This window comes from Bombus vancouverensis, chromosome 16 (assembly GCF_051014615.1).
Source record: "Bombus vancouverensis nearcticus chromosome 16, iyBomVanc1_principal, whole genome shotgun sequence".
NCBI classification, from domain to species: Eukaryota; Metazoa; Arthropoda; class Insecta; order Hymenoptera; family Apidae; genus Bombus; species Bombus vancouverensis.
The window spans coordinates 4,862,812-4,888,799 of NC_134926.1; the positions used below are offsets into that span (position 1 = coordinate 4,862,812).

Here is a 25,988-nt window from a genome sequence, read left to right on the forward strand (position 1 = left end):
GCGGAGCCAATTGAAAGAACGTACTCTGTTTCAAGTGGCCGTGAAAAAAGAAGGTGTCGAACGTCCTGGTCGTAGGTCGATCTCCGTGAATTTGCTGCCGAACGTGCTTCTATGGAAACTCTTTACACGCCTGTTGGCACCGAGCCGAATGAGGCGCGTAACTGTCCTGAACAATCCAACTCCCGGCCGTACAGAGAAACGTTGTAGAATTCACCCCATTAAATTGTAACTCTAAGTAGTTACAAGTGCAATTTGAAGATAAGCGGCTATACCAGCCTGAGACTATATTTAGAAATTGTCAACTGATTTTCAACGAGAATCCTCTTTTTGTTATTCCATTTACAGTTCCGCTTTAGTCGTGAATTAATTACAAGTTGAATAATATTGTACGCATTATATAAAACGTTTGGAAACTTCATTAGCACTGTAACGAGACAGGACGATATGTTGGTCGAATTTCAAACGAAGTTGAAAATGTATACAGGGTGGACCAACTAAATGAAATCACCTAAGTAGCTGCACCACTTATTGTCGTGTAAGAAAACTACCCAGGAGAAAATTGCACTGCATCAAGGAGCGTAACGTAGTACTCAAAGTAGATCTTTCTTTCTAGTGATTGTTTCATTATGAAATTTCAGGGTTACCGATATTTTTCGCTGATGTCCGTGTATTTATTTTGGAATATTCTTGTAGAGAGTGAAAAAAAATTCAACCATATATAAAACCGTATCATTCGAATTATTTATAATTTTGAGATATTCGCTTCTGAATTTCGAGCTTGCTAAAAATTTACGCGGCATTTCAATTCACACCCAGTATACTAATTCCTGTATACGCAATCAAACGTAAACATTGGTTAGCATTCGAAAATATTTCCGCAGTTGCGATCATCCAGTGCCTTATCGTTTGTAACAGGAGCCGATGTTTATGTTTGGACATAAACGCGAAGAGTCGGTGTGCTGCGCAACCTGAGATATCACGTAAAATTTTAATACATTCAGACACAAATATCTGAAAAGCATAGGATCGGAAGGACCATAGTTCTATAGGTCGTTGAATTTATTTTTCCATGCTCTAGGAGAATATCCAAACACAAATATAGGCTTATCGACAAAAAGATATCAGTGATCTTCGGATCTCGTAAAAAGGAACGATCACTAAGGAAACCAGTTTCCAATATTACGTGTGCTGCTTCAAACAGTGCATGTTTCTCCTGAGAAAATTTTGTATACGATAATACAAATAATGGAGATATTTAGGTGATCCTATCTTATACATTATCTTTAACATTAATTGTACTTTTAAGGCTACTATTCGCGCCGTGTATACTAATTTTTCACTAAATATACGTTTGCAATAAATATCTTGTAACTTTTATGTGTACTCGTACATGTACATTTTCAGGACTGATCTCAAATTTTACTATTACACAAACACGATAGCTACAGAGCCAGCGAAATTTCGAATGCTTTCGTCAGTCGATGTGTGTATTTCGACTAGTTAGCTGTTAAGATGGTCGAAGATGCTGTATGGAGTGTAATCGATCCAGAGGTACCAATGCTTCATCACAGGTCAATAGTCTCTATTTCCTCGGGCAGTGTACCCTTGAGATTGTCTCTATGCGATAGTTGACTCGTGTTCAACCGTATTATTTGCTGGTAAATCGGTTGGTATTGTCGCGATTCCTCGTCGGATCACTGCATCTAACTCGCTCGCAGTCACTTGTAAAACAAACCGGAAGATCAGACATCGTCTGCACAGAATACGATGTTTATGCCGAATTCATATTTGTATGGGTATGACGTAAAAAGTGAAGGTTGAGTAGAAATTTCTTTTACCTATTGAATTGTGAACGTAACTACGCTTCGGATATTTCCTATGTTCACGCGTACTATCCGCAGTTTGCTTGTCGTATCGGTAGAATAAATAGAAGTTTGTTCGCTTAGTAGTGAGAAATAAAGTAGAGTAATCGATTGCAGTTTCTCAATTTAATCCAGAAACTAGAAGCCAATAATTGCTGTAAATAGACCGTATGCCGTGCAGGTGAATAAATAAAATAGTATATAAAAATATGAGGCACCATGCAAGAGTTTTAAATCACGCTGTGTTACCATCGAAGACCTCTTGATCGATAAATTACCAATTAATGATATTAACGAATTGATAAGCAAAGAATTACAGATCATACCTATCCTCTTTTTTAATTTTATAATTTTACTTTAAACGATTAAATCGCTTCCGATTCGTGGAATTCAGTTTCAAAATTTAGCAAATCGCAATATTAGTAAATTGACAAGTAACAAAGTCATCGATCATAAATTTCAGATTTCTTCCTGCGTAAGCTTATCAGTTCATCAGGTAACTGCATTAATTTCTTAGGTAGTTTAATTAGCCGTTCAGATAACTTCGTTAAGTACTCATATAGAGCTGCCATAAGTTTATTAGCTAGGTTAGATAGAGCTATCCAATAGTTCTATCAGCACAGTGAATGGCTATATTAGGTTATTAGATAAATTGCATTAACTGCTTAAATAACTTCATCTACTATTTGATAATATTCTATTTCGTTTCTCTTACGCTGTTTGGTTCTTTTTAAATCTACAAATTTTTATTTATGAACGAAATATTTTTATTCGGAACAGCGATATTTTCAATGTTTTCAATTTTCGCTTAATACTCGAAATGATAAAGATATTCTACATTAAGAAAAGAGTTTATAGGATAATCTTTTCTGTTATATCGTTATTAGTCGTTATTGAATTACATTAATCGATACGCGTGCCTGTCAAAGAAAAACGTTTAAAAAGAACACGATTTTAAAAGTACCCTCGGTTCTTTTCTTTCGTGCAGTTTTAAATTTCCCGCCAGTTGCTTTGAAACAACGACGTCACTATTTTAATAATTTCTTAAAATAAAGAAACACTTTCACGGACGTTTTCACGATACAGAGAAACATTAATAACAGTTTCGTCGTGTTTGTTTCGGCCTTTTGTAGTTGGTCTGCTAAAGAGGACCTACGAAACTTGTATTCAGCACTTGCATTCAGAGATTGCTTATTCACTTTAGCCAGGTCGGAACGGATATCCATCTGTCGGAACTAGCGCAACTGCGACACCAAGGTGGAACATTCAGACTTCACATGTTAAAATCCTCCGTTTTCTCCTCTTTTGCGATGTCAATTCTCGCTTCAAAGTGTTTACACTTTGAAGTTCTGTAGTTAACATTTTAATTAAACGCTTTTGTTAATTGAACGTGAAACCTGGTGAATTAATTGAAACAGATAAAAGTACTTCGAAGGGAATTTCAAGATAGAGGAACGCCCCCGTTGAATCTATTAGGAATAACTATTAAAGCGTTTCGCTTATCTTCAACCTTTTAACTTTAACCCAATGTCGCATTGGCGCGACACTTGTGTTAAAAATTAGTCGGACTCTGCCCCTGACTAACGACTAACCCGTTCTCGCTAAAACTCCTTCGACGAAACAGCAAACAGCCTGGTAAATCAGTATAACAGTGGTATTAAACTTTGATCTCGAAATAGAAAAATAAATAATATTATGTAATATTACGTAAATATAATATTTGTATAATATCATATATATGTATAATATTTGTATAATATCACATCATATCACATATTTGTATAATATTTGTATAATATTTATATACACCACATACATTTTATATGTATGAAAAGAATGGTGTAGGAATGAAAGAGAGTTAGAGATACGCGAAGTCAAAAAATGAATAAAACACGTATATAACAAGATGAAGTGGTGTTTGATGTAAGGTGCCCAAGAAATACTCTCGATGTTCAATAATATAATTTATCTAACAATCAACAGTCAACAACCAACAATCAACAATCCTCGCTTCTCGACTATGTTTGCTTCGCTGTTACACTTGACCCTTCGCACTTCGCTGCCCAAAACCGAATGAATCTTTGGACAGATTCTTTTCTTTTGTTGCCCCTCGATATCCCCACTCCGCGGGCGTTCGTTAGACGTTGGCGACCGTTGCCGCGTACGCATTCTTCCGAATATTCGGCGGAAGGACCGTAAGGATATCGATGGCACATTGAGCATGTGGCCTTACGCTTTGATGATATTATGCTTTGTGTCACGAAGCCGTCGTCGAGTGCCGGCACAAAGATATATAAATATATAAATTTTGCACTTTTTAAATAACTCAGATTTAACGTCTTGGGCATTCAAAGGGTTGAATTGATATTCCATAAATACACAAACATTCATAGTGTACCTGTAGCTTGTTTGAAAAGTTGATCGAGTTAAATCGACTTTGAGTTTGATCGAAAAAACTGTTTGATACGATGCTTTATATTTTGCGTCGGGTGTGGTCGAAGGTGTGCCTTGTTTGTTTCCCGTGATTGGTAGAGCTGTCGAATTTGTATTTCGGTTAAAGTGGAATGCAGAGTGGGCTGACCAGCAATGGGAAGCGAAGGTCTGACCGCTGGTGAGTGATGAGTTGACGAATAAAGTCATAAAATCACTAGACCTATATAAATCATGTTACGTCGACCGTTGGATAGTGTGTTTTAGACATTTGTTAGTCTATTGAATTTCCAATTATTAAATTCATTAGGTCCTAACATATAAAATATAAATTTTCTTTTATTAAAACAAATATACTTTTACTTTTTTTAAAAGTAACTCTATTAACCAAAATATCGTATCGCTGGTACTAAACATCTTTGCCATTAGCATATAGTATTCCTAAGGAATTTTTCGATTATTTTTATCGACATACCAATTATTTGATCGATGGATATGAGACATCGTTCTTTTAAAGTTTGAATTTGGCGGCCAGTTAAATTTTATGTCGTCGTTTACCAGGCACTGGTGCGCCAAATTCACGCTTTAACACATCTTACCAGATCCGGTCAAATTATCTGATTAATCAACTTCTCAATTTTTGTTGATACAAGAATTTACATAAAGTTAGATGAACAACAGAGATAACAATGAACGTACAATTTTAAATGAAATTTTGAAACCGGTCATTTGACCGAGTCTGGTAAGGTTAGTGTTAAAGAAGCATAATAAAAGATATTTCGTGTTTACTGACTTAACGTAAGTCAACGTATTACGATTATATTATTTTCCTTATCATTATTATTATTATTATTTTTTTCGAATAATAGATACTTCTGTTTTTATTAATAAATTCTTCGTTTAAAAATAGAGCGATTAATTATTATTGTTGATATCAACATGTCAGACTTTAATATTCATTCGTATTGAAAGGGTGTTGCAACGAGGCCACAGGATAGATATTATTATGTCGGCAGTTTTCCATTAGCCACGAGCATGATCCTTTCTCAAGATGATATTTTTAATGTGTACGAAGAGAATAACTATCGCTCGGCGTGGCTTATGGGCGCTTACGCGTGCGAGGATGAAACAATATCGGAAAATTATTTATAGCCTGAATAAGGAGAACTAATGCAAAGCTATCGACGTGCAACCATGCCACTTAATAATAAACCGTGTTATACAGGTACAAATATTGTAGATATTCACCGTTCATCACTGGAACACAGTTAAGCTTCAGTTTCAGACTGTTCAGATAATATCGTTAATCGAACGAAGAGAGCCTGATATATTATAGTGGAATTATTAACATAGATATACATGCTTGCGAAAGTATTCAAACACAAGCCATGGAAAACTTTCGTGTATACAGGGTGAGTCACCTAAGAGTCATCTAAGCTGAAATATCGTTGATGCTATTAACTAGTTATTTTTTGCGATCTCTTTGTACCTAAAATGTGACGCAAAAACATGATGACATGTATACTCGTCAAACACAGGGTATATGTGGCTGTTGTAATATAATATTAAGTTATGAAATGACTGTCTTATTATGGGACTCGTCATAACACAGAATATTGCCATTTCTTCATGGCAGGTATACTCGTCAACAACAACTAACTGGTTAATTATACGAGAGAAGACGTAAGGCACTATTTTTCTGTCTGTTCTCCTTGTCTTTCGACTTTCGACTTTTATGCAAAACACTTTTTCGACGTAATTATTAGGTAATAGGAAATATACTTCAGCTCAAAACTCTTAGGTAAATCCTGTATATCGTGTGTATTATGTAAAACATTTTGAAATTTCCTTAGAAGAGAAACACGACTGCTATACATGTATTGTACTCATATACACATATAGATATACGACAGTGAAGGGTTATATAAAATAGTCGATTTGAAGTTTTAAAATAACTGGAAATTTGTAGTAATTTCTTTCTTACCGTTATCGGAAATATGGTATCCGTTACGCGCAAAAGACTGAGCCAAATTGATAATCCATGATGGAACGTTGTGCGCTCCAGTTATATTAATTATCGATTCATGATAACACTGTCATTACGAGCGTCTAGGTACGCGTAAACACACCGATAAGTGTAGCGGCATGGGCATAAATTGAAAACGTTAATTAAACTTGATATTTGTTGGCATTGTTTACGGTTAGACATAGGAAATAATTAATTATGAGTACACTCCATTTAACGTTACATTGTAGCATGCTACACGCGACAGAAAATTATCAAAAATATGTATGTGATAAATTATTCGTACTTTTATTCTTACTTTTTACAGCTACATAATATGTACACACATATATATGATATATGTGTGGTCATATATATGTACTATACATACTAATTAAAAATGAGTTAAATAATATAACATTACAGAATAAAATATAATATAAACACAATAACAATACAATATACTAACTAAAGAGCTCAATGTAAGAATATAAATATAGTGTAAGAAGTTAGAAATAAGAATACAACAACCTGCTTGTAACAGGTTATGGACCTAAAGTACAAGTAAATTATTAATATACAATATTTGTTTAAAGTTTTCAATAAAGCTTTAAAAGACCTATGTTTATATAATATTTTTTGGCTTGACTATCTGCTCATATCGTACACTGGCAAAGTTTGGCTATTAAACCTGGAACACTCTCCCTTTCTCTCTCACTTTCTGTTATTCTCAATATCAATTCCACTGTCGCTATCTGCAGTAACAATTATAAATCAGTGAAGGAAAAGAGAATTATTTGTCATGGAAGATTCGCTCCATTTTCCATGGTCGTGTGACGGAAATTTACATATACGAAAAATGAAACTTGTTTACCTAAGCCAACACGTAGGTAGATGTTTATCAGTGTCGATGTCGTATACTGAAATCATAATTCATTTCTCATCGAGCTGCTACGGTGTATTCGCGTAACGAAGATTCGTAGCAACAAATCACAACGTATTTCACCGTAACAGTCCAAAGCGTTTCCTGACGAATTCATCTGCAGTGTAAACACGTTATGTTATACGATGGAGATATGAGTCTTCCTCGACAAACAAGTCTACGGTGCTTCTCGGTTTACTCTCGATCGAGCTCTAGTTCTTGGTGTTAAATGAGACGCAGATATGCAACATATAGTATGAAAACTCGTCGTGTTCAGTTTGGAAAAATATCGAGGTATTCGTTGAAATCTCTTTTTTCACAGGACCATAGATTTATTTAGCCAACACCGATGCTAATTTTGGTCATTACGAAAGTTATTTAAATACGTGGTGGATTGATGACACTGATCTATCGTAGAGTCGCGTCGCATTGATCGCAAGTGGCGTCATCTTTTTAACCAGTTAACTATTGCGATCTCTTTGAAAACTTTGAAAAATGTGTACCTAAAACGTATCGCAAAAATTACGCAATGATGAGTATACTCGTCGAACATAGAGTATGCGTTGCTGTTATAATATAGAATTAAGTTGTAACGAAATGTCTGTTTTATTTTTTAATTTTATTACCGACAGAGCTCGTCGTAACACAAAATATTGCCATTTCTTCATGACAAATATACTTGTCAAAAACAACTAACTGGTTAACATAGATAAGATATGATATGCACAAATGACAAATATACATATACTAATCCACGTGATCTATGACAATCTTGTCCGAGAGTAATGTAAAATGAAAATACCAAATCTTTTTTGGGATCGTCCATTTGTTTGAAGAAATTCTTTCAGGTTTGACCAACGCTACACAGCTATGCTATAAATTATAGCAGCGAAAGATGTTATCATTAACACTAACCTTACGAGGCCTGGTTTCAAAATTTAATTTAAAATTGTACATCCATCGTTATTTCCTTTGTTCATCTAATTTCGTGTATAATCATATATTAACAAAAATTGGGAAATTGATTAATTAGATAATATGAAAATTCACATAAAATTAGACGAACAAGAAAATAAATAACAATGAATACACGATTTTAAATAAAATTTTGAAACCGGACCTGGTAAAGTTAGTGTTAAAGGTGGCGTGCAAAATCACTGACAGTGATCTATCATTGTGATCACAGAATCATGATCATTCGATTATGGAACTCGATCATCGTGATCGTAATTTTTGATCTTGATCGAATTATTCCTTACGAAATACTTTGATGTAGCTTGTATAAAAAATATCTGCATATGATGTAACTTTAAGATTACGCTACGTTTTTTGCATATAACGTAAATTGTACTTTATTCGATATTAAAAACGACAAATAATTCAATTTTCTTTGCTTCGTCTCTCATATCGGAATTTTAAGAAATAAAATATTAATTTTTCCTGGTGATTTTAAAATCCTAATATTCATTTGACATGGTCGATACAAAATATACAGCTTATGTGATGCGTGGAAAGAAGCAGTTACGCTCTCCGTGAATCAGAAGCAATCGCGAAGAATCACAAATTACTATGAAGAATAAGCCTGATTGCGAACGAACGTGATTGAATCACTCGTGATCGCATGTAGCAGTTCATGTCATTTCTAGTTGTCATCACGCTAAAGGACCAGCCTGCTTTTCTGCCATTCCCGATTTGTACCAGAGACCAGCCTAACTGATTTCTATCTAACGTTAGCTTCCATTTGAAACGTTGCCACATCTACCCTACGTCAAAACTTATCTTATGCTGCAGGGATACCAACAATTAGCCCGAAAACTTGTCATTAATAATATTGGTAGAAGGAACCGTCGTTTTTTCAGGAATTATTACAAACGATTATAATTGGGATTTATTCGTCGTTGGCTCTAGCCACACAAAATCCTACCAGTTGCCGATTAGAATAGCGAAAATCAAACTGCGTTGGGCATGATTAACACTAACTGTACCAGGCCCGATCAAATAACCAGAATTTAGTTTCAAGTTGTACATTCATCATTATCTCTTTTATTCGTCTAACCTGATATAAATTCTTATACTATCTGATCAATCAATTTTTCAAATTTTGTTAATATAAGAATTTAGATAACGTTGGACGAGCAAAGAAAATAACAATGAGTATACAATTTTAAATGAAATTTTCAAACCGGTCATTTGATCGAGCTTAGTAAATTTAGTGTTAAGCTGGAGCTAGTTTAATAACGATATGTAGAAATTTTTGCTTTTAATATTCAAAAACTAAAATTAATTTAGGTTTAGGGAGTGGACATGCCCAGTTTCGAAATTACTCTCGTAAATATATTCATTAAACTGCGGGTGTTTATGCAATTTAAAATATGCTACGGTATGGAAATAAGACGTGTGTAATATGGTAATGTGAAATGTGTGGTATATATATATAGGGTGTTTCAAATTTCGCCCAACCAAATTTAATATATTTCATAATAGAATTATTTCTATAATAATTAAATTTTGTCCAGCCGCCATTCGTTCACGAAATTGATGATTAGTGGCTGGATGCGAATGACGAATGATTATTTGCAACAGTAATTTACAAAAATTTATGAGAATTTCAAAATCATCGTCGAATCGTTCGAATAATATAATCGTTGCCTCGTAGCTTCGCGATAATAACGTAACGTAAAATAGAATGTACAGTTCATTAATTATCTCCTACGTATATATCAGTAAATAACGACAAATATCATGTTTAATTAGGATTTTCAATTTATGCTCACATCGCTATATTTACCAACATGACTGCGTGCATCTAAATACCGATAATTACATTGTTATAATGAATCAATAATCAATATAACAAGTACATACAACGTTTCACCATAGATTATTGATTTGATTCAACGCTCTGCACATAATCCATAGCATATCCGCGATAATGGTAAAGAGCGAATTCTTTTTTTTTTATTTCTATTATTTAATTATTATTATTATTATTATTAACAATATAAGAAGGCGAATTTGCTTAACAATCGTTTTTATTCTTGCAGGACGTAACGAATAAATATAGAAAGATGAACTGTTTGTTAAGAAGAAATTATCATGGTAGAGGAACGAACGTTTCATTTCATAAATTAGTAGCAGGACGAAGTGCATCTTCATCGAAGTATAATTAACGATAAATAGGGAAATGAACCGTTCTATTCAGAAAATTGGTGTCGTCCGCGTCCTCTATGGTCGTCTGTTCGTTTAAGTCAGGTATACTACGCGTTTATGAGCCGGTCAATAGTAATTAAAAGATCCATTAGTTCAGATGTCCGCTAGTGTCCACGGGGACATTTAGTCCTTGATACGACAAATATGATTACGATGCGTCGATTGGTATCGAGCAGAAAATAACAAGAAACTGAAAAATGCTCTATGGACCTTAAGTTGGTACGTCGAACAGTTACAAGGATTTAGAATCTTTTACAACGCTAAACTGTGCTGCCACCTATATGGAAGAACTCAATAGTATTAGAAAAATTTGCTGGCGAAAAATTTACGAAAGAAGAGACTGTCGTAGAAAGGTTATTCTTTCTGTCGCTTGTAAATTAGTAGCAGGGAATAAAGTAAAATATTCGAGCGCTGAAAAATGGCAGATAATTTCAACGTGGCAAATTTTGTAGCGTTCACGAGACGACAAATTCAACGCAGAACGTTACGTCCTCGATAGTTTGTTAATATTTCAGGTTCTGGTCTTGAGAGGCTCGGTTTCTCTGTTTATAAACTATTGCCTTTCAAATTGTAAATTTGCCCATTTTTACAGGGTCGTCATAAGTATTCAAAATGATTTCCCTCCGTTTGGCTGCACATTGCGGCGTGTCTGACTATGCTTGCTTGCACATCCCAGGGCATATTGACATCGAAGGTGGCAACGGCAGCCTGGATACTGGTATGGATCACTTGGCCGGTAATAAATATCAATTAATTCGTTCGTTCCATTTTCCATGTATTTTACAACGCAATTTCAATTTCCTTCGTAATATTAAATACTATTAAATAACAATATGAAACACTATATCTAATTAGACGGAATTTTTATGCAATTTTATATCTTGATGAACGTAACGAACAATAGAATGAAAATAATCATTTGTTTCATTTATTAGATATATTAAAACAAGTATTCTATTTTGGATATTTTGTATACAGGGTGGTTGGTAACTGGTTTTTTTTATTATTATTTAATTTATACTTTACAATTTGTCCAGCTGGACATTTGGTAAATTTTTCTAACTTAATTGGTAAGTAACATGTGGATGGCTACCCCCAGTGAGATACCATCTTCGAATTTGATTGTTTTATTTCTTTAGCGAGGTGAGTGTTTATTAGGTTATGTCCTTTGTGAGATCTGTTGGCTGTTTCCTTTTTAATCTTCTTTTTATGCTTGATGTGCCGACCGTTTCCGCTGCCAACCGGTAGGTAACTGGTGGTACAAGCGGAAAGGGGGTGAAAATATAGAATAAAAAAAATTTTTTTTTAATTTTTCCATCGAGACAACGATCTACAGTGAGATCTACAGTGAGTTATAACGAGACGCGATAAAGTGCACGCGTACCGACCGAAAATTCAAAGTCGATTTTCTCGAAAACAAAGCCTCGAACGAAAAATTTTTATTCTATATTTTCGACTTCTTTTTTCGCGTAGAATCGCCCCCTTCCCGCTTGTACCACCAATTACCAACCACCCTGTATATTATCTATACATATTTGTCTAATTTTCCTTCAAATTTCTTACACATGCATAAAAATTCACGATCTACTTGTAACAACGAAATTATAAAACTCGAAATTATAAAATTAATTTGTTAGAAAGTAAAATACGAAAACGCGAATAATATCGATTTTAATATAATTTCGAACTAACGATCGGTAAACGATATTATATTTACGTTTTCTCATTCGGTTATACGCTCGTATATCGTGCTTGTCAAAAATTAGAGAAAATCACGAGAAAATCCGGTCCATGTCCGATATTAAATTGACGTCATGCGAGTCGAGGACTCTTTGGAATATGAAAATATATCGAGCAGAGTGGAACTTTATGATATAGCGATGCGGCACACGGCTGAAAATCATGAAAGAAGCGGTTCATTATTACAAATAGGACATCTATAGAATGTCATAATGAATCTTCAAAAATGTAAATTTCCGCCGCCTGTCAACGTGCAGTTTGCTTCCCTTACGAGGCTCCTGCCATATTTTGAATATTCTCGAAAATACGAAACGTCTGGTATTTGCCGATGTAACCGGGATTTTTACCTGGTCGTTGAGTCTTTTGTTCTTCTCCAACCTCTTGACCAACCACGGCGCTTCTTTTCTCGTGTATCGAGTCAAGAAGCGTTCCTCTTACCCCATGATACTCTTCTTCAGTCACGCAACCCTAGACGATAAGCGCTTAAACACAGTCATGAGTCATGAAGCTTGAGAAACGAGAGCCAATTTCCACTTGATCGCCACAAGTGTTCCAATACTTACGAGCCTACGTACTGTACGAAGCAGGGTAATGAAAAGATGACTAGACGAAATTATGGCGGGTCTAACTGGTTCTGATTCTGCATTTGATCGATGCAACATTGGAATCGTTGGATTGCATAGTCCTTGCACTTGTTATCGCTTCCGGATTGATTGTGGCACATGTTGTGACGGGTCTGATATCCTGCGTCTTTCTTGACTCTGTCTCTGTTACGCAGCATTTATTCGATGTTCCCCACAGAAAGAAGTCAAGTGGTGATTGTATCAGGTGGACGAGCCGGTTTATTCTCTCGATTCGAAATAATATTCGAAATGTGTCAGAATAATTAAATATTGCGCCTGATAAAGGTCATCGGCGATAGAAATATCGGTGAGGTAGTATGCAGCGATGTGTTACAATAAAGCCGTGATTCGCTAAGAAGGAAAGAAAATGATGGTAATCTGTCTGTTCGCAGGTGACGCGCCATCAACGAGACCGCTGAAGAGGGTATGCAGTTGACGCATCCCTCGGTCTCCTAAATCCTCGAATAAATCGTCCAGAAGTTAAAGGAATTGTCTCATCAGCGCGCGTGCGTACGTGCGTGCGTGTGTGCGCCAGTTGTATTCGCTGGTTGCATGCGAAGAGAGCGGGGAAGAGCCTGTAAAGAGTACGGACTTCGAAGAGAGATGTTCCGACCGGACACGTGACATGTGAGCCGTATAACGAGCAGAGAACAAAAATATTTCCAGACATACGCAGGGATAGAAACGATAGAGCACGCGCAAGAGAGAGAGAGAGAGAGAAGGAGAACGGGAGGAAGAAAGGGGGAGGGAGAGGGAGGAAGCAGGACAAAAGGAGGAGGGAGAAGGAAAATAGTAAAGGAAGTACTTTTTCGCTGGAAAAGAAGCCAACTCGAAGAGCAAATGAGAAAACGAAGCCTGAAGGGTATTGCTTCTACGAGAACCGAAATACGTTTAAAACACGAGCACAAAAAGAGAAGGAGGATGAGTTAAAAGCTCGAGAACGAGCCTGACAGGAAGGGACAGCCTCAAAAGAATTCTAAACTGATAAAACTAGCTGGTAAAAAAAAAAAATAAGGAAATTTTATATGTAAAATAAATTGCTTTAAGTAGGAGAACAAAGGATTTAAATTAAAAATTAAGATAAAAAAAAAGCGCAAAAGAAGAAAAAGACAAGATACGTTATTAGAGAGAGAGAGAGAGAGAGAGAGAGAGAGCGAGAGAGAAAGAGAGAGAGAGAGAGGAAAGTAATTTTAAGGAAAAAGAAAGTTACAAAAATCACAGAGAACACGCGACTTCTTTTAATAGGAACAATAAATGAAAGCCGAAAAAAATCGGCAAGAAATAAAAAAGGGGCAAATTTGTACTTAAAAAGTAGGAATATAACGTAAAAGAGAAACATACATAAACGAAGAGAGGAGAATAGACGAAGAGGTTAAGAAGAAGAGGAGATTTATTTAAGAAAATAATTATAAAATAACATAAAGGATTCTCGAGAATTACCAGAACGCACAAGAAGTGTTTTTCGGCAATAGCGAAACTCTTCAGACATGAATGTGACTTCAGAGGTGGAAATTTTTGGCAACGAGAGCTACAACGTGAGTAATGGTCTCGATTGCGGCGGTGAACTGCACTCATACAGGATATGGGAACGCGTACTGATCGTGATAATCGCCGTATTCCTCAGTCTGACCACCGTCGTCGGTAACATAATGGTGATGATATCGTTCAAGATTGACAAACAGCTGCAGACGATCTCAAACTACTTCTTGTTCAGCCTAGCGGTAGCTGATTTCGCGATCGGTCTAATATCCATGCCTCTCTTCACGCTTTACACCGTGCTCGGCTACTGGCCGTTGGGACCGCATATTTGCGACACGTGGCTGGCGTTGGATTACTTGGCGAGTAACGCGTCGGTTTTGAACCTCCTTATAATCAGCTTCGACAGATATTTCTCTGTTACGAGGCCTCTTACGTATCGCGCCAAGAGAACTACTTCGAGGGCAGCCATTATGATCGGTATGCATATTAGGTTTCTGTTATCTTTTTTAAGAAGGTTAGATTGGGCTGGCAATATTCTTGATGTTTGCGTATCTAGGTGTTTTAATATCTGTGATTTTGGATATTTAGATATTTGGGTACCTAGATATTTGAATATTCGAATACTTGAGTATTCATATATTTACATATCTGAATACTTATTCAGATATTTAGATGAATTAATAATAAAAATATATATATAACTTTTTATAAATGAATTTTTAATAAATATTATATCTGATGCTACTTTAGTACCTATAATCGTCATTTTTAATCATTAACACAGAAGAAATATTGTATTGCATACTCTTAAACTTGTTATGCGTCTTATATGCATCAGTCTAAGCTTACATTTGATATTTCAGTATTTCTGGATGTCGCTGGTTGGTAGGCAAGCTCTTCCCCTGTTTTTCATTTCACAATACCAGTGTTATCGACAAATGAAGTCTTTTTTATACAACTCCTTGACATTGTGAACAGAGACAAAGAAATCAACCTACTTTTGTCTATTCAATAATGCATATACAGGAAAGCTTCTTACAAGAGAACACGTGGAACCGATATCGGATGTCGATTTTGATGAAACTTATAAAGAAAGTAGTTCGTAGAAAAATATTCGAGACACAGCTTTTTTCTTGTCGACGATTCTTCGTATATCGAAAGAATAAAAATAGGAAGAAAGTGTGAATATATCCAACAAGTGTCTCATTAAAAAAATTATTAGATTTACAGAAATATTGTAAATATCGAATTTGTTTCCCAGTCAATACAATTAAAATGCTGGTGTTACCTTCCCGTTGTTGCAAATTCTTCAATTGTGTTCATAAAAATATGAATTTGCATAAATATCCACAATCTAACAATAATATTATGGAAAAAAATTAAAAGAAAATAAGGAAAAATAAAAAAATATTTAATGTGTCTCAGCATGTGCATGGGGAATTTCGCTGGTTCTATGGCCACCGTGGATTTACGCTTGGCCTTATATCGAAGGCCAACGAACGGTACCCATAAACGCCTGCTACATTCAATTCATCGAGACAAATCATTACATTACATTTGGTACCGCGATTGCTGCATTCTACATGCCTGTCACTGTGATGATTATTCTTTACTGGCGGATATGGAAGGAGACCAAGAAACGACAAAAAGATCTTCCCTATTTACAAGCTGGAAAACAAGATGCTAGTAAAAGGAGTAATTCTAGGTAAATTATTTCATGTTTCTTTGACGAAGAAGGGTGAATCTATATGAAAAAGCAAGTCGAAAATATAGGATGACATTTTTTCGTACGTAACTCCTTCGACTTACTGTTTCATGTAGATTCACCATGTTATAGGTTATACCTTAATTTGTAAATGTAATCAGAAAATATCCCGTATCTTGATTGATAAAAGTTCAAGTCAAAAATGGAACTTGAATCGATAGTAAACAATGTATTCTTTGTATATTATACTATATTTCTCCTTATTTGTAATTAGCGATGAAGCGTTGGATATGGAGGACTGTAGAAGGCCTAGAAGCGAATCAAGCACAGGAGCTGACGACATGAATGCGACACATATCGCGGTCTCTTATCTAGAGAAACATTATCCTCAATATAAAACAGTAAACATTTAACTATTATTGAACTAAATCTATCTATCTAACTAAAAACTATTTAAATTATCCGTTCAGATATAAACTATTGGAATGTAAATATTTAAATATTAAATATACATTATCTGTTAAAGACTAGTTCAAATTTAATTTAATCATAGATTTCATGACATTTCCTTTATAAAATATACTTATCAAGTTCTTCTCTTATAATCTCCATACTTAATAATAAATTCGTGTAAACTTATACAGAAACACAGACCATTTTCATGGATGTGGCTGAAGATGTGGTGTGTCGCGTGGTGGCATAGTGGTCGCGAGGATGACGATGAAGAGGAGGACATAGAAGGCGCTGAGAGCAGTCGCACAGGACACGGTTATGACGAAGCCATAACGCCGTTATCAGCGGAAACCCCTCTTACTGGTACGGTCTCTCGATCTGCCTCTCTAAGTGGGATTCATCCTACCACGTTAACCGTTGAGAAACCCATCAGTACAGCTGATAACCACGATTACAAAAAATCTAAGAGAACCGATGAGCTGTCGACGAGAAGCAACTCTAACGATTCTGTATGTTTGGATTTATTAACATCTCTAACAATGTTGCATGCAAACAGTGTCTCGCTAGTCGTTCATAATTGTTAATTATGATAATTAATTAATTATTAATAATATAATTTGTTAATTATTTTCGTCTTACTAATATTTGTGAAAAAAAGTTATATGTATGTAACTAATCGTTTCGTTAATTTATTAGCCATTTTTATGTTATTAATATTTTTATCTTCTTATTGAATAGAAGTTGTTTGATTTAATAGCTCAGCGACTATTTAAATGTTTGCTCAACCTTTTTGTAAAACAACCTGAATAATTCAAAAAACTTAAGTATTACAGAATTATATACTTTTTCGCTACATGAAATATATGCTCCAAATGATTTTTCAGGTTTATCTCATCTTTCTTTTAAGTATTATAATACAGAACTATATAATTACATATACACTTTTTCTTTATTTTTACGTTTTCTTATTTTTTTATTTCTGTACTATCTATTCTGAACTTTCCAATATATTCTATGATAATATTTCAATCTAGATATACACGATTATAATCCGGCTTCCGAGAGCTATCGACAGTACAGGGAAATACACGGAGGCCGCAAGCATAAAAATGTACCACGAGGAGACGGTGAGCCCCTCGTTGAGCACTAGGAGACCGTCTCACATGCCCGACATAAGAATTCCCCTGAATACGAAAAACATTCCGAAACCGTCGGGGGGCAAACCGGCTGCGAGCAAACCCGCGAACAAGAAGAAGAAAAAGATACAAGAGAAGAAGGCCGATCGAAAGGCCGCGAAAACATTGTCGGCCATCTTGCTGGCGTTCATCATCACCTGGACACCGTACAATATTCTCGTTCTAATTAAATCCATCACAGCCTGCTCCTGGTACATACCACAGGAGCTATGGGACTTTTTCTATTACCTTTGTTATATCAACAGTACTGTGAACCCAATGTGTTACGCCTTGTGCAACGCGGCATTTCGACGAACATATGTGAGGATTCTCAAGTGCAAGTGGCATAATAGGAACAGAGCCGCGATGGACAGAGGATGATATCAGTAGAAACGCCCAGCGTGCGACGTTTGCACGCTCGAGGGCGTACTATTTTCTCTATCGTTTTCTCTCTTCTCCTTTTTAATCATTCCTCCGAACGTGCTTGCCGATGATAAGGAAACTGAGTTGCTTACGAATTTTATGGTAACCTGCTGTCAGTAGGCTACTAAACGTGCCGAATATTTTTATTATACAGTACGTATTTCACTTTTGCTAATCGAAAGGACGATCAACAAATGATATTATTTGTTACAACTGTTATATTTTGTTAAAAAATCTCTTTCCAATCTTTTTAATTAATACGAGTAGCAAATCGCTTTTTAATTCTGTTTTTTATAGGCAAGTAACAAGGTTCATAAAGGGACAACGTTTCTCGAGATAAGCAAACTATCGAAGAAGATAAACTGGTTCGTAAAATAACGTTTGTACAAACTGAAAGACAGTCTAAGCAAGTTAAAAAAATTCCACTCGGAGATTTTGTTTCATAATTTAGGTGTTAGATTAGGGGAAACACAGGGTGTTTACAACTCGATTTGATAAATTTAATAAGACACATTTTGTATACAGTATTTTACATGTATAATACCACTAACTTTGGTTTCTCAATTGACAATTATGTTTCATACATTTCAGATAAAGATGATTGACATAGAAATTTGTATATTTAAAAGAAAAGAGAATATGTAATTTTCAATCATAATATATCATTAAAATGGTAATAATTAGCAAGAGATCGAAATAATTTATTAGTGAGAGAGGGGGAAAGATGTTTTTTATTTTAGATTGTCGGAAATCGGAAGAATCTTAAATGTTCGCGGTTAGACAGCTCAGATTTCCGCATTTGAGGCAATGCAACGTGAATACTGCCATAAAAAATAATCTTTATAAATATATTTCTGAACCGTACAAAGGAAAAACAAAAAAGGGTTAGATAACCGGCACGTACGCGACAGTGCCAAATTTGTGGCTCGATTTCAGCGGCGATAGAGCCGATGACTTGCCGCGAATCGAGTTCTTTTCTATAGTTTGTGAAACAAAATCAGTTTCCATAAACAAACGTTACAAATTGAATCAATGTTTGTGAGAATACTTCATTTACAGGTGGATAGATTCAACAAAAAATTATCATTGAGTGAACCTAACCTCAAAATATTAATTTATTATTAATAGTTTTTCTAAATTTATTAAAAGACTGTTTAATACTTTAGTTTTGAAATTTTTTATAGAAATGAAAATGTTTGTTTAATGAAAAGTAACGTTTAAGAAGCTGACAAAATTTCATAAACCTCCTACACACACACACAAAGCTATACCGCACAAAAAAACGAAATCTATTCGAATCCTAAGGAAGAAAAGTTAATAAACAGGCATTTTCTCGTGCGTTTTATTCGAGGAACACATAACGCACTCGATGTACATTTTAAATAGTAGTCCAGTTGTAAATGAGTGTTTTAAGTGTAATTAGTCATGGAAAACCAAAACAAGCGCTATTATACATAGAGAGTGTGTCACAACTATAATGGCAACAAAGTGGTATAAAAAAAATATAAGAAGCGCTGCATCGATTCTTTCGTGTTAAGAAAAAAACGTTCTAACACTTTCGTATTAAATAACATTCTAATCACACGTGCCAAACGAAGCTTTAAGATATCAATAGTATAGGCCGGTAATTTAATAAATGTATCCTTTCAAAGGTATACTTGTACTAAATATATAAATAAGGACTTAAGGATTTGCTATCATTTTTTTATTACGAACGTTTACTACAAAAATTTTTATTATGTATTTTTTTCTACGAAAGAACATTACGTGATTTTTTGTCAGTTGCATACAGTACTTCTCGGATAAATGGGTACGATAAGTTTCCTCTATGGTTTTAAATCATAGTGACATCACTAGTTACCTGAATAACTGAAATACTACTGATAGTACTACTCTAATTGTAATATGTAATATGCACAATGAAATTGAGAAATTTTCTGTATGATGTAACTGTATAATGTCATTGGGAGAATTCAATACTTGCATATTTTTCACTAATTATGCAAATGAATTCAGAAAGCAGAAATTTTAGACGCGTATCTTTTTTGTATATTATTAAAAATAAAGTTATAAGCAATTAAAAATGTAAAAAACCGGACGTTTTCGACCACGTATCGAATATATTCTAAATATGAAATCACAAGTCTGTGACAGCGCTACACATGTTTTTAATTCGCTATTTGCTATATGTATAATTCCGATACCAGCGTATACATGCAAGAGCACATATACGACTGTGCATCGAAAAGACAGAATCGTGACATCACAAACATGACAGCTAAGATGGCTAGTGTTTATACAGCATTTAAATACGAGCGAAGTTTTAATTTAATCATTTTGATTAATAAGTAAATATGCGTAACGGAAATATAAACTAACTGTTTCTAGTAAACCAAATTTTTATTTTCAATAATCTTTTTAACAAAGATACATTCAGCAACCGAATAGTGACAAAGTGGAGTTGAGCTTGGCTTCTGAGAAGCTCATATATTGTATACATATAAATGAAGTATAAGTGTCGGGAAAAATGAAAAATTTATGTTCATATAGTAATGAGTATATCACTCCTCTGAAATTATTTAATTTGATACGATATGATAGGAAATGGTGGAAATAAGACACAGAACTTTTACCAAGGAAAATGTGGACATTTATCCGGGAACTATTGTAACTTTGTCATTCTACATGAAATTTGATAAAAAAAAAAAGAGTAACATCTTATTCGTTTTACAGAAGTTTTCGTGATAGATCGGCTTTTCGAATAATCTACATCTTGTGAAATAAATTTATAATTTCTAGTCCGATACAGTAAAATTATTTTCAATGTTTTTCTTAAATGTGTAATAAATAAATCAAATTTTCAAAACTAAATTAATATGGTTGCAGCAATTCAACAATAAACTATTTACATTATTGATGTAATACTAATAATAATGTTGGATGTTTGAATATAGTTATTATAAAAGTTCATTATTTATGTAATCCTGAATTATTATTGAATTCTGCTTAGGAACATAAGTACAAAATAATTCGTTTTTAATGGCTCTTTGTCGAGATATTCTGTGATTTTTATTGCGTTACCTTTTTATACATATTTTATATTAATATTTATTTATATGTATGTATATGTATATACAAATTTTCGCTGTTTTAGCAAATAATTCCTTTTTTGTAAAATATTGTTATGTTAATTTATTCATCATACTTAGCATTTTTGTGTGTATCCATTTAAAATAGAATTTTAATAATCATCATTCATTTCTATGTGGTTACTTTTTACAACTAATTACTTTACACTGTTGTAACAACATAATAAAATATAATTCATTTGAATGTGAAATATTACTAACAATATAGGATGTTTCAAAACTACAAGTTAATCAAGCAGAGAATTTAATCGAGAAAAAGGAAGATGAAAGAAGTACGTTTCACTTAATGATCTATGTTCAATTTTATTTTATTGTTTGGTAAAGAAAATTTATGTGTGCAAATTTCTGGAGCCTATCGATGAGCAACCAGTATTACATAAGACCTTTTTTCATCTCTATGAAATTATATTTCAATAAACTTCTAACTGCAATAAAATTCAATACAATTCTTACCAACAATCTAAAAATTGTGCATAAAATTATTAACCGTGTAAAATTTAAAAAACTGACATGAACTGACTGAATTTGACTGAATATTGTCAAATTACTAAAAAGAAGTTTGTAACTTGTAATTTGTTAATTCATTCACAATATTAATTAACAAATTATTGTGTGAAGAAGTTCGTGTTATATACAATTTATTATTTCAAAATTTTGTTGAAGCTTTATAGAAACGATTGCCGTATGGCGGGTTGCTCATCGATAGGCGCTCGAAACTTTAGATTGTACTATGTATCACATTGTTAGGTGCGTGTGTCCGGTTGCGGAGGTTTTCCAGGGAGTGAATCTTTTGAATCTTGCGGTTCAAAGGTTGAATCTCTTTTACTTAAAAATTACTTTTTTAAATATTCATATTTTTCTTTAAATTCTCCCTTGTTCAAATCTCACTTAACATATTCACTTTTCATTTTTTTAACTAATTCTTCCACAATAAATTTTAAAACCAAATTTTGTTTCCAGGAAGCACTCACACCATCGTGTAAAATATTCCCCCTCAAAATTACTGAAAATTATTGAGTTAATACACAAAAAATTACTCGGGCTTCGGTTAAGAGGGGGTGATTGGGGATAGGGGTCTCCACAATATTTTTTCTGCAGTATCGAAGAATATACATTCTAAATTTGGTGAAAATAGTATAATAGAGTATAGAACTCTTTAGATAGAAGAAGATACATACGTACATACATATTTTGACTTTTATATATATAGATAATAAAGCAATATTGAACATATATTCATTAATTACTGCTTGTATCTTTAAAATCTCTAATTTTGAAACAACCTGTATAAAATTTAATTATAAAATTCGTACCCATAAAAGGTATTATTATAATAGCTAAATACCATTCTTATTTCATCTTATAAATATTGATACATTTTGGAACGATCTTCTCAATATTAAAAGTGAGATTTTTTCTTGCCTATCCAAACAGTAAACCAAAGGACTTATATATTAAAGTCGATTAATTAAATCTTGTTAGTACTGCGTCAATATTATTTCTATTCGACGAGAACTAACAAAATTTAATAAATCCTTATAATAAGAGATCTAACGAATTCTAACAAGATCTCACTTTAATCTTAATTCTAGATTTTGCAATGATTTTTTTAAATTAATATTTCATAAACAATTATCATTTTCTACATTGAAAATTACTATAAACCTGATTATTTAAAAATTAGTAAGGAAAGCCGATTCTGTTTACATCAATATTAAGCTATAAATTATAACCCCACTGCTATTAAATTATTAAATGATTTTCAGTTTCTGAGATCGATATACCTATGAATATTCAAACGATAAAAGAGACCGAAACAAATCGAAAGTATACATTTATTAATTAAGCAGATGGTCAACTTGACAGCAGTCGCGTTCGGTTTAAGGAGCGTATCGTTAATTATTCTAGAATTATCCCTCGAAGAACGGCATTTTCTAAAGATGAATGATTCATATTCAGTCGACGTTCACCTTATTTGTCTCGTATTTGTTACTTCTTAGGACCTGTAAATTTGTAAATACGTGTATGCGGAAAAACTATTCGATGTTCAACGTTAAAAAAACGATCATCTTTCTAAGATGCAAGGAAGTGGAAATTATTTTTTACGATGCGAACGACCTCATCAGTTTCAACGATCTTGTAACGTATTGTCAAGGCCAACATTCTGAACAACTTTTTCCTGTACACGTTACCGTCGCTCGGCTTTAATTACTGAGATATCCACAAAAAAGCTTCAGTTCAGTTATATCACGATTGCACTCCATTCTGGCATATACAGATAATCATTTTCAACTCACGTAGGAAAGAAAAATAATTAGGTTAGGTTTAGGATAGATAATTTACCATAATGTTACTATTAAATAAGTTAAGATATTAAATAATAGGGCAGATACAATTTATATATTAAGCTTTATATTATATTGTCGTTATTCGAAATTGTAAACACTTGGGCTATGATATTGAAAAAATGCCATGATATTGACTGTTCGATTACTAAAATCATACTGTGGTTAAAGCGGAAACTTGCCAATATCTCGGAAATCAAAGTCGAAAGATGGTAACATGTATAGGGAAAAGCTGCTCAGAATATTAACCTTGATAACATGTTTTAAGCTCATTGAAATCGGTAAGGTCCTCCGCTTTGTAAATAATTACCAGACAGTTAAGGAGGGATGAAATATATGTTACGTGTACAGAATGTTTCCCAATAAGATACGTTCCGTGATGCGACTGTTGCGCAGTTTACCTAATTTATTTAAATGGGCGAAACGACGTCGGTTCAAAAACAGAATTCCTGCAGAGAGGATTACTGCGCAAAATGGTGCTATTTATATTGAAAATTAATTAGCTAGAAATATCGCCTTATATTGACAAAACGTCGTTTAGAATTATTTTTTGTACATACATATACTATGTATAGAATGATGTGCTGACCGCTCAAGGATTTTTGAGAAAAATTGAGAATCTGCAATTTTAACAAATTACAATTGGTCCTGAATAGGTGATAACGATAAGAAAAATATTACATCGATTGATTCATAAACATCCAAAATTGCATTAATCCAAAGTCACACTACTATTTAAATTTGTTTACTTTTTTAATATTTAATTTGTTCACTTTTTTATTTTGTATTTATTTTAATTTGAATTAATTATCTTTCTATTATTATATATCCTCAATTGTTTCTTTAGCATAAAATCATTCCAAGTCGGAAGGTTTCGTAGAATGATAGAAGGCACGAATGGAAAAATTTTTCGACAATGTAAAAAATTCGTGAACGAGGAAGAAACGATAAGGTTACAAACACGCACCATAATTTTGCGTAGTAGCCTCGTGCAAGTACTTAGTCTCCTTGTGAAGCTAAAAAAAAAAGAAAGAAAAAGAAAATGACTTTGCCAAGTAAGAAAACTTACGTACATAAAACATGGTTATTAATTTACATTCATATATACATATACGTATACATAATATACATATATATAATATACGACGGAAGAGATGTACCATACGGTGTGCCAATTTTTTAATTTTACATCAGTTCGAGTATCAAACGAAAATGTATATTTGTACATCTTCTCTAGAGAGGTGAGCGGAGCGGTGTCCAAACTCCACATTATTTTACGCATTGTCTATTGCACATCGACTTCGGATTTGAACATAATGGATTTTTCACATCGGTCTCATACATAAGTTCTCAATCAAAATCGATTAAGCGATATCGAAGAAATCGAGATCTTCAAAAAAAATCAAATTTGACCTGAGAATTCATTCAATTATCGTGAATACGAATCGTTATAATAATAATCATTAAAAAAAAGTATTGCATTAAACTGCGGACGTGTTCAATTTTTCACAGTTACGAACGATTCGCAAGGAACCTCTTTAATTCAGGTTAATCGTTTTACTGTTACATTTTATTGAATGTAATGCATAACCTATCGAGCACCTTTTCTGTAGTCATATGTATTACGTAGAGTGATAGAAAATTTGCATTTTCATTCATGGGTAATTAATCGTATTCCATATACAGATCGGCGATAAAGTTCCGAAAAATATTTTCTTACACTTCCACTGAACACAATTCGGGATTTTCCTATTTCTTCGATATATATAGGTTTCGTAACGAACTCGAATCGTTTTTACTATCGCTCAAGGATACGCGAATGATGATCGTCGATTCTTTCAAATTGTCGTATCATTGTTACGAGCTATAATTTTGCCCACACGTCTAGACACAGAGAAACATGTAAAACACTGCAAAGAAAAAAACTTGTACGTAGTTGAGCACAGAGTAAAATGAGAAAAAAAGAAAAAAAGAATTGTGTCAAATCGTTTCAAGATGATGATGTCTTTGCATAACCGTATATCGAAATAACGAAAAATGGTGTACGACCTTTTTTAACCATACATTACCTGTAAACACCAATATACTCGATCTATGTTTATATACGTGTTTTATATTAACAAAGAATACATAAGACTACAAACAAAAAAACGTTACGTAAGTGAAAAAAAAGACGTATAGAGAAAACTGTATGTAATGATACCAGTAGAATCTGGATAAAATATACCATACTATCTATAAGAAACGAGCGTTTTATTTCTACGAATGATTCAATATTTAATCTTTGTTTCTTTGTTTTTACACAATTACAGGTTTTAAAAAAACTTTTAGATTAGGAATACAGGATGCAGGGTTTACTAACAATATGTTGACAGTGCTTTCATTAATGATGTGTGGTGGCACTATTCATAAAAGACATTAGGAAATGAAGAAGAAAATATGTTTAATTTAATTTTTATTTGAATTT

General features: G+C 33.6%; 1 protein-coding gene across 4 annotated transcripts in view; it reads left to right on the forward strand.

Moving 5' to 3' along the window:
• Positions 1–25,766, forward strand: part of mAChR-A (muscarinic Acetylcholine Receptor, A-type) — a 48,205-nt gene extending 22,439 nt beyond the window's left edge. For 2 of the 4 annotated variants that reach the window (XM_076625223.1, XM_076625226.1), the window contains exons 4-9: positions 11,022–11,147; positions 13,185–14,748; positions 15,697–15,976; positions 16,251–16,377; positions 16,621–16,938; positions 17,464–25,766. In XM_076625223.1, the coding sequence (XP_076481338.1) occupies positions 14,280–14,748; positions 15,697–15,976; positions 16,251–16,377; positions 16,621–16,938; positions 17,464–17,985 (1,716 nt within the window). In that variant the 5' untranslated portion in view covers positions 11,022–11,147; positions 13,185–14,279 and the 3' untranslated portion in view covers positions 17,986–25,766. Of the gene's footprint in view, positions 1–10,297; positions 10,472–11,021; positions 11,166–13,184; positions 14,749–15,696; positions 15,977–16,250; positions 16,378–16,620; positions 16,939–17,463 lie in introns of those variants that run through there. The other 2 variants (XM_033329347.2, XM_076625224.1) reach the window with 2 other exon arrangements.
• Positions 25,767–25,988: the final 222 nt, after the last annotated feature.